This window comes from Cheilinus undulatus, linkage group 5 (assembly GCF_018320785.1).
Source record: "Cheilinus undulatus linkage group 5, ASM1832078v1, whole genome shotgun sequence".
Taxonomy (NCBI): Eukaryota; Metazoa; Chordata; class Actinopteri; order Labriformes; family Labridae; genus Cheilinus; species Cheilinus undulatus.
The window spans coordinates 50,440,331-50,450,379 of record NC_054869.1 but is presented as its reverse complement, the minus strand read 5'-3'; the positions used below and the strand labels follow the sequence as shown (position 1 = coordinate 50,450,379).

At 39.3% G+C, this 10,049-nt stretch overlaps 1 protein-coding gene across 1 annotated transcript; it reads left to right on the top strand.

Annotated features, from left to right (window-relative positions):
* Window positions 1–2,478: 2,478 nt before the first annotated feature.
* Window positions 2,479–9,430, top strand: LOC121509786 (type-2 ice-structuring protein-like). Its single transcript, XM_041787448.1, has 5 exons — window positions 2,479–2,542; window positions 6,169–6,278; window positions 6,369–6,497; window positions 9,153–9,264; window positions 9,357–9,430. The coding sequence occupies exons 1-5, from the start codon at window positions 2,479–2,481 to the stop codon at window positions 9,428–9,430; spliced, it is 489 nt and encodes a 162-aa protein (XP_041643382.1).
* Window positions 9,431–10,049: the final 619 nt, after the last annotated feature.

The window sequence follows — 10,049 nt, the reverse complement described above, 5'->3', positions numbered from 1 at the left end:
CATGTGAATTTTTATCAATTAAATTTTTTTATTTGATTTAATTTTCTTGTTTTTTTCTATATGTATTGTTTCATTTATTTTTTCATATTTACTAAATATATATTTTTTTTAGTTTTTTGATTTAATTAAAAATAGAAATTAAATCTTTAAATTTAAACTGCTTAAAATCACATTTCTTTTTTATTTTATTTTACTTTATTTATTCATCTTTGTTATTTATCTTAATTAAATTTCCATTTATTTATTTATTTTTTCAATTTGATTTATTTTATTTTTTGATTTCATCAGATATTTGGGATTTATTGATTCTTTATTTCTTTTATTTTAAACTTTTATTTCATTTTTACTTTTGTATTTTATTTACTTTCATTTTAATTTTTTATCATTTTATTTTTGAGTTATTTTCTTATTTATTCTTTTGACAAAGTTCCCTTTCTTCTTTTTAGAAGTCAATCAGTGACAATTATTTCCTTGAAAAAATGAAATGCACACTTAATTCACTTGTAAAAAAATATGTGAGTAAATACCAGATCAGTTTAATGTTCACTGCATAAAAAAGCAGCTTGGAAGTGATTAGATTCTTCTCTGTAAATCAAGTATTTATATATATATACTTGAGTCTAAAAACATGACTGTTGGTAAAATAAATTATCATGAAAACAACATATTCTTCTTTTCATTGAATTATTAGTAATCACAGGGTTATACTTAGGATACCCAACAATCTTTAACAGTTTGGCCCTTTGGAATGGAAAAAAAATTAATGTGGCCAACATTGCCCATCCCTGGATTACATGGAGGTTTTCTGTCTGATTATGATGCACTAACTAAATATACTTGATGCCTTTTAACAGGTTTTAATGTGAAATTATGAAACTTCAAATGAAACCTGTCTGATAAGTAAATACTGTGATGTAAGTCTGGGTCCAGAACCCTCAAGTGTTTTGTCCTGAAGTATTGATCTAAGACCTATGAAGGAGAATTCAGACAAAAGGAATTATGTTACATAAAGCTGAATGTCTGAAATCTGTGCTTATCATGATGTATGAAGTCAGAATAAAAGACGCCTGAAGTAGGAAACTCCCTTTTTAGATAAAAACTTTCCCTCAGCCTTTGTGTTGTCGGCGGGCTCGGCCTGAGTTCTTGGTCATGACGACAGGATGATAAACTTTATAAAAGAGCTGGAATTTTCTTTTTCAGCACTTTGGAGCTTCACACTGACACCCAGGAGGACTGAGGAGAGAGCTCACTGCAGGTTTGTTAAATCTCTGATTATCACCTGTCCAGGGGAGTTAGATTATCACAGGAGCATGGAGTCAAAGACAAGCATAGAATATAAAGTAACTCTGTTTAAAAGGGGCACATGTGGAGATATAAGGGGAGGCACTGAAGAATGATTTATTTATTTATTTATTCACTAAAATGACAAAATAAATACTAAAAATGCAGAATAAAATTAAAATGATGTTTAATATTAGTGTCAAAAATGACTATAAGACAAAAAAAAAACCTTTAAAGTTGAGGAAGTAAAACGGTCGCTCATCCTAACAGAGAGAGGATCAAATAAAGTGAAGAATTGGACGCTTTTTTCTTAAAGATTAAATTCAGACTATGACTGTCAGCTTTACACTTTAACAGTTAAATATCTTTCACTTTAAATTAGTTGTGTAGGAATAGAAGTGTGATCATTTCATTGACAAGTCATTGACAGCAGTGGGATAAAATGTTTGGATATAGATATTAATGAAGCGCTGTCTTAACTTTGTAAAACAAAATGACAAGCAGCATAACTACAGCTGGTCCAGGCCTAAACCAGCCCTAATAACCATATTTGTCTCATCAAAACTGAAAGCTTTTAAGCCTACAGCAGAATAACTGAGGCAGGTTCCAGGCCAGAACGAGTCCTAACTGTAAGCTTTATCAAAGAGGAAAGGTGCAAGCATATAGCAGCATAAATAAGAGTTGGTCCAGGCCTGAACTGGCCCTAAATATGAACTCTGTCAGACAGGACAGATTTCAGCCTGTAGTATCATAACTGAGGGCTGGTCTAGGCCTGAACTGGCCCTAAATATGAACTCTGTCAGACAGGAAAGATTTAAGCCTGTAGTATCATAACTGAGGGCTGGTCTAGGCCTGAACTGGCCCCAAATATGAACTCGGTCAGACAGGAAAGATTTCAGCCTGTAGTATCATAACTGAGGGCTGGTCTAGGCCTGAACTGGCCCTAAATATGAACTCTGTCAGACAGGAAAGATTTCAGCCTGTAGTATCATAACTGAGGGCTGGTCTAGGCCTGAACTGGCCCTAAATATGAACTCTGTCAGACAGGAAAGATTTCAGCCTGTAGTATCATAACTGAGGGCTGGTCTAGTCTTGAATCTAGCATTTTTCTGCCAATTAAAAATTGTTTTTCAGTTTTCTTCATCTTATTTTCACTTATAGGTGACAGCGATCTTTAAAATCTGCGTTTTTTTCACCATGAAGATGTGGACTGTGTCTGCACTGCTTTGTGCAATGATGGCTGTGACCGTCGGAGCTGCTGGTGAGTCTATTCTCTGAATATTTGATGCATCCTTGATTCAATTTTTTTCATCTTCTTATACTTCTTAACCACTTAAATGGGCCTGGAGAGAAAGATGCACTACTGGTGACCAGTTGATCCAGAAATTGTATTTGTCTTAATGTTAGTGAGTGTTCGGAGGATTCTTAATCCCTTTAATCCTGTGTGCAAGCATGCAGAGAGCAGAGCAGCATGCTGTGTGCAAATGTAGACCTGTAAGAAAGAAGACGATGGCTTACTGCCAGAATTAGAACTGAGGTGACAGATGTAAGTATGTTATTGATGAAGGAGGTGACCTTTCACTGGAAAAACATCCTGTAGAACATCCTGTAGACTTTGCTTTATCTGCTACGAGATATTCACAGTTTGACCTTTATGGTTAAGAATGGTTAGTGCAGTCAAAGGGTTTATAAGGAGCTGATGAACATGTGGATGTTTGTCATGCACCTGTATAATGCTCTGGGCGCAGTAATGCCTACAAATGAACCTCCAGCCTGTGCCAGTCTCCTTTTTTTTCATTTTATGAAGATTCATCTCCACGTTTCAGTTAGCATAGAAGAAAAAATGGTGAGTTTTCATAAGAGAACAGGGCAAAAAAAGGAGCACACCCAAACAATCCTAAGTTAAATATCTTTTGAACCATAAATCCTAGCCTCTTGTTTTTCTCTATGAAAGCTGTCTATTGTGCCATTCTAAAGACGCTATCCACGCCTTCATAGCTCCTACAGTAGCTTTTCTAGAGAGCCTGGAACTTGGGTGACCTCCCAGGGTCTTTAAAGATTAAATCCACACCAGTTATGTTTTTATAGCCACTCTTTAATCCATTTTTGATCGTTTTCCTCCTAGCTTGGCATTAGCCACTGTGTTGTGTCCCCAAAACAGATGTCACATGGGCTGTGACAACCAACGACAAGCTGTTCTGTCATCATGTCAACACTTAGAAACTGGAGAAGAGAGCCTGAATGACTCATAATGGAGAGAAAAAGAAACAGAGAGCCTTAGATGTGTGGAAAAATGTAAATATTTTGAAGACTTTTTGTCCCAGAATGATTATTTTTTCACTTTTTGGTCCAAAAGAAATGGGAGAACAAGGTCACGCAAACCTGAACCTGAACCTCCAGGTCAAATTTCAGTCAAATAAAAAATGTCTGAGTTTATAAAATTAAGCTTCAAAATCATGAAAAATGAGGCAGTAAAATCTGCTACAGGATGGTGTGGGCGTGTCTGTTGAATGAGCTGGAGCCACGCCCACTCAGCGTTTAAAAAATGCTACAATCAGAATTAAGTGAAGCGCAAGCAGCAACCTCTGGTCCTGAAAAATGAAGCCAATGTGGAAGTGCAAAAAATTGCTATACCGTGAGTGTCCACTTGAGGCTGGCTGCAGGAACACCAGAAGTCCAGTCTGGACTCATGTTAAACAGCCGGTTTTGAGACACAAAATAAACTGGTTTACAATCTGGTTCAAAACACCAAACATGTCTCATTAGCTAGTGTCTTATTGTGCTCCCACTGTACGGGGGGTGAGTTTTTTTGTATCACGATCGTTTGGATTATATTTAGGATGAACACTGATTGGCATCTCATTTGATTGACAGATAGCTCGACAGGCAGAGGCTGTCTGTCAACCAGAATGCTAGCTAGCTAGCTGACAGGAAGTCGTGCTTAGTGAGCGGGCCGTTACGTTGATCCAAAGTTTGATTGAGACCGTGATTTCAATATGGAAGCCGCCGTGGATTGGCTTCAAGAGCCGTTTGAGTCCACCTATTGTAAGCAGACGACTGACGTCACACGGGGTTTGTCCAATTCTTTGTACATTCTATGGTAAAGCACTCACAACATTGGCCAGCCTCTTGACCTTTTGTTGACCTTGGAAGAAGAGACTCTGCTCTGATGCTTTAAATGATCCACAGGCCACTGTGGCGGATAGATTTGGTAAATTTACCTCACAATGAACAAAAAAACAGCATTTAACCGACTGTTAACTTTAAATACAGGCAGTGACATCAGCTAACGACAGACTGGACTGAGATGAACCGCTCTGTGATTTTAGATTGTAGTGTTAGAAGGGTGGGGTCAATCCCCAACTCATGACATCATAAGCCCACATATTGGCCCCGCCCACATTAAACCAAGCTAGAAAAGAGACGAAAAACTTACTAACAGTCTGAATCCAGAATTCAGTCACATATAGATCTCAGTGTTTACACACGTTTACAGCAACCATATTACAACATCTCTAGAGTGTTAAGACACAAACTTTAGATTTAACTTTACAGGGTCTTTAATTTCTTTTTAATTTTTTCTTTATAGTCCTATAACTTTCTTAATGTTCAATGGACATTACTGCAGCACACATATTCTTAAAACCCAGGCTGTCCTGGAGAAAAGTATGTTTAGAGATTGCCTGTGAGCTTTTTAGGACAAAGAGTTCAATTTTAGACAGCTTATATTTTCATTATTATTCAGCAGAGAGAGGAGTGTTTGTCTTTGTTCCCTTAGCTGTAACTTTTAAGCAACTGCAGCTAGGGTTAGCTTGTTGAGAATGCTAACAGTGGGCGGAAACCATAGACATAATATACGTAGACGCCTATTTGACTGTGTTTGCCTGCTGCCACTATACGTCAACGTGTCTGCCATATTGTCAGAAGCAAGACCCTTCCATAAACAAAATGCAAGTATATGAGATGATGAAGGGTTTTGTTATTGTTTGAAATGTTATTCCACGCAATCACAAGCACAGGAGTGAGGCATCTTGCCCAGGAATGCCTCTGGCAAAATGGCGGCAGTGATGTACGGCCCACTGGCCAATGCGGCGTCTATGTATATAATATCTATGGTGGAAACTGTCAGCATGCGAGGAGGAATTTCAAAATAAAAACATTGCATTGTTCATCAATGTTTTGACTTTCTATCAGTCTGATTGGATAGTTAACCAACCAATTGATGTATCACTATTCATTGATGGGTCGTTAAACCCCTAGAGTTAACCACAGTGGTGCAGCACAGCTTCCCCTTTTTCTCTCCACAGATCATACCCACCTCTAAATCCTCTCTGATGCACTCATTCATTAGTAGGCTGCTTATTTCCCCCTAGTTGGGAGAGGGAACTTGCCTGACTTTGCCTCTATGTTGGCTAGTCCTCATACCTGTCTTTGTTGGTTCACTGATGTTAATGATGGCTCTACTAAGATCATCATTATGCAAGTGAAAAAGCTCAGCGATCAGCTGATTCAGACAGAGGATCCAAAAGAAAAGGAGTGGTACGAGCCGGGCCCTTTACTGAGTTTGCTCATGAAAAACAAACTTTGCAATGATTTCAACGAGGGAGGTGTGTCACCTTTCAGTCAGGCTTCATGTCAATGCTGACACATGCAACAGTGAAAGAAGGGAGTGTAAATAAAACCTTTGTTTGTCTTTTGCAGCTGATTGTCATAGGAATGTTTGAGGACAAATTTGGAGCGTGCCAACAGATAACAGTTGACTTAGTTTAGATAAAGAATGAAAAGATGAATAACAACCCCAGAGCAGGGAAACATCAGGTTTATTATTTCGAAGAACACAGGGACAACCTCACTCAAACCTACGCTTTCCTCTTTGTTTGTTTTCAGCGGACCTTCATGTTTTTAGTAAATCCTCAAACTGCCCCTGTGGATGGACTGAGTTCCAGGACCGATGTTACATCTATGTCTCAAAGACCATGACGTGGTCTGAGGCTCAGGTGATCACGCTGCATGGATACTCACCTCTCTTTCTGCCTTGGTGTCACTTTTACACCAATGTTTCTAACACTCGATTATCTCATCTGTAGAGAAACTGTCAGAACATGAAGGCCAACCTCGCCTCCGTACGCAGCTTTGAGGAGTACACCGCCATACGGGGTTTAACCGCTGTTGATCAGTACGGAAGCACGTGGATTGGAGCGTCTGATGCTCAGCAGGTAAACTTCAAACCACGCTCTACCTGTGCGTGTGAATCCCAGATTCCTGATTCATCAGTAGCAAGAGAGATCAAAATTCCCAGAGGTCATCTCTGATCCCAACTCCAAAAAAAGTTGGGGCGCTTTGTGAAATATAAAAACAGAAGTCAATGACTGTCAAATCTCAAAAAACCCATTTATCATTCACAATGGAACATAAACAACCAATCAGATGTTAAACTGAGACATTTTATCATTTCATAAAAAAATGTTAGATCATCTTGAATTTGATGGCAGCAACACATATAAAAAAAGTAGGGACAGGGCCATGTTTACTATCATGTAGCATCCCCTCTTCTTATAACAACAGTCCATAAATGTCTGGGAAAAGAGGAGACCAGTTGGTGGAGTTTTGGGAGAGGAATGTTGTCCCATTCTTGTCTGATGTAGGATTCTAGCTGCTCCACAGTCCTGGGTCTTCTTTGCTGGATTTTCCCTTTTTTGATTCTCCAAATGTTTTCTATTGGTGAAAGGTCAGGACTGTAGACAGGACCCAGACTCTTCTCCTGTGAGGCCATGCTGTTGTAGTAATAATAATAATAATAATAATAATAATAATAATAATAACTTTATTTGTATAGCACCTTTAAAAACAGAGATTTGCAAAGTGCTTTGACAATAAGCAGAAACACAAATAAAACAAAGCATCATCAAAACACAAGTAAGGAACATAACAAGACAAAACCGCATCAACAGGGGAACCCATGAAAGATAAAGCCAGCAATGTAACTCCAACATCCAGTCAATATATTTTCTTGGCCTATTTTTTTTCGTAAAACTCGTTAATTTACGTGGACAAAACGTTCCCATCTACAGCCGATATGCACCCGCTCTCTCTGAGCTCTTAATAACAACAGGATCAAATTACACAGAAATCACTGGAGGCTAATGCCACTACTATAGCCAAGCAGCTCATACGACCCAACTTCAAAAATCCTGAAATATCCCTTTAAGGTAAAATTTCAGGAAGAGGGTAGATGTAGTAAAAGACATTAAAAGACATCAGACGACATCACATAACAGCAAGTCTATAAAAATGAGATTAAAGAAGTGATTTAAAAGATGTCACTGATTCTGCATGCCTTATCTCCTCAGGCAGGACGTTCCAAAGTCGAGGCGCCCTGACAGAGAAGGCCCTGTCACCTTTATTCTTAAGCCTCGACCTTGGAACGACCAGGAGGCTCCCGCCCGAGGATCTAAGGCTGCGGCCTGGCTCATAGGGGGTTAAAAGTTCTGTTAAATAGCTTGGAGCCAGGCCCTTCAGTGCGTTTAAAGTGATAAGTAAAATTTTTAATTCAATTCTAAAACTTACAGGGAGCCAGTGTAGGGATGCTCAAATAGGGGTGATGTGATGTCGTCTGTTAAAACCAGTTAGAAGCCTAGCTGCTGCATTCTGGACTAACTGTAGGCAAGAGAGGGATTTTTGAGTGATGCCAGAGAGAAGAGAATTGTAGTAATCGAGTCTGGAGTCTGGATGGTTTGATATGGAAAAAGCATGACTGGACAACTTTATTGATATGGGATGTGAAGGTGAGGTCTGAATCAAACATAACTGCAAGATTTCTGGCAGAGGGTCTGATGTTTTCTGAAAGAGTACCAAGACTGGAAAGCATGAGGTTGGAGGAGTTTTGAATGTTAAAAGTATTATTTCTGGTTTTGAGTTATTGAGTTGTAGAAAATTCTGAGCCATCCAGCAGGTGATATCATTTAGACAGTCTTTTACAGCAGCTAGGCTTCTAGGGTCCTCAGGTCTCAGGGGCAGGTATATCTGTGTGTCGTCTGCACACAGATATACCTGTGATGGATGTGATGGATGTACCTGTGATGGATGTGGTATGTGGTTTAGCATGGTCTTGCTGAAACAGTCAAGGCCTTCCCTGACAGAGACATTGTCTGGATGGGAGCATATGTTGCTCTAAAAGCTCTCTCTACTTCTCAGCATTGATAGTTCCTTTCCAGATGTTAGAGCTGCCCACACCATAGGCACTAATGCAACCCCATACCATCAGAGATGCAGGCTTTAGACCTGAGCCAGGAGAACAAGCTGGATGCTCCCTCTCCTCTTTAGTCCACAAAGAATTTTTTTTTCCAAGTGTTGATTCGTTTGACCACAGAACAGTTTTCCTCAGTCCATGTTAAATGAGCTTTGGTCCAGAGGAGACGGCACTGTTTCTGGATCTTGTTCACATATGGCTTCTTCTCTTTATGATCCAGCTTTAACTGTCATTTGTGGATGGCACGGCCAACTGTGTTGACCAAAATATGGGCTTGTAAGATTTGTTCAATCACTGACCTCTGTTCTAATCTACATTTTACACAGCACCCTAACTTTTAAAAATTTTTTTAGGAATAACGTTCATACTTTTATTGCTCTCAGATACACCCTGAACATAATGAGCCACTGAACTAACATAGTAGCCTCACTGGTGTCACCAGTGGCTCTTCTGCCTGAGTGACCTCAAAGTAAATCCCTGTAGTTTAGACATGGGACGAATGCTGACCACATAACTCCAGAGTTTCTCACAGTAAAGACCAAACTGTGGTAAACGGAGATCATGTTGAGGAGTTAAAAAAAACCCTCAAATAATTAAAGGTTCTTGCTCTTGTCTTTTCCAGGAGCGTTACTGGTTCTGGGCTGATGGCACTCCTTTCACCTTCACATACTGGTGTTCTTATCAGCCTGACCACAGCGGGGTTGGACCACATTGTTTGCACATGAATTTCGGAGGTAAAGAGATTATTTTCCCCTCACACCATGATCAGTTTAAAGGACAAAATGTTTGACTTCATGCAGACTGACTCTTGTTTCTGCTCTCACAGTCAACAAATGCTGGGATGATGCTGAATGTAAAGCTCGCTTTCCATCTGTCTGTGCCAAGAGAGTTCTGGCATAACACGACGGTGTGGCCTGTCAGCAGTCAAAGCACTAATTTACATGTTTGAGTCTACAAATTTCATGTTTTCAACAGAACCTGAAAGATTTTTGTTAAAATTAACAGCTCTGTTTCTCCTCTATCCCTATAACGCTTCAAACAAATATTTAATTTAAACAGCAGTACTGTTGTCTTTGAGGCTTTTTAACTTCAATAAAGTCAACTCTTCTCTCTCGGTGCTAAATAAAGATAGCAAACACTGATAGAAGCTGATCCTTTCAGACTTAAATGTTCTGAGACACTGATATAACACCTTTAATGTTGAAAAAGTAGACTTGACAGTACATGCACACCACCTGCTGATAGAAGAAGGTATTACACATTTTATATGACGACCCACCCAGCAGTCTGTTTCCACAGCTATGTTTGTGTTAACATCCACAGAGCTTCAGAGGGCGCACCAGTCACCTCCATGACAGAATGACAGACGTCCAAACATTAGCACTCCATGTAAATGTGTAGAAATAAAAGAATCACCACCTTATCATGGAGGAGGGGTTTGTGGAGGGGCACCATTTACCTCTGTGGGGACCCAGGGCATTGTCTGCTCTAAGTGATGTTGAGAGACTGGATTAGAAAG

Excerpts from the sequence above, each read along its gene's own strand:
- LOC121509786 (XM_041787448.1), top strand. The coding sequence starts at position 2,479 with ATGAAGATGTGGACTGTGTCTGCACTGCTTTGTGCAATGATGGCTGTG. Across the intron at positions 2,543-6,168 it reads TGTGACCGTCGGAGCTGCTG|CGGACCTTCATGTTTTTAGT; the intron begins GTGAGTCTATTC and ends GTTTGTTTTCAG. Across the intron at positions 9,265-9,356 it reads TTTGCACATGAATTTCGGAG|TCAACAAATGCTGGGATGAT; the intron begins GTAAAGAGATTA and ends CTGCTCTCACAG.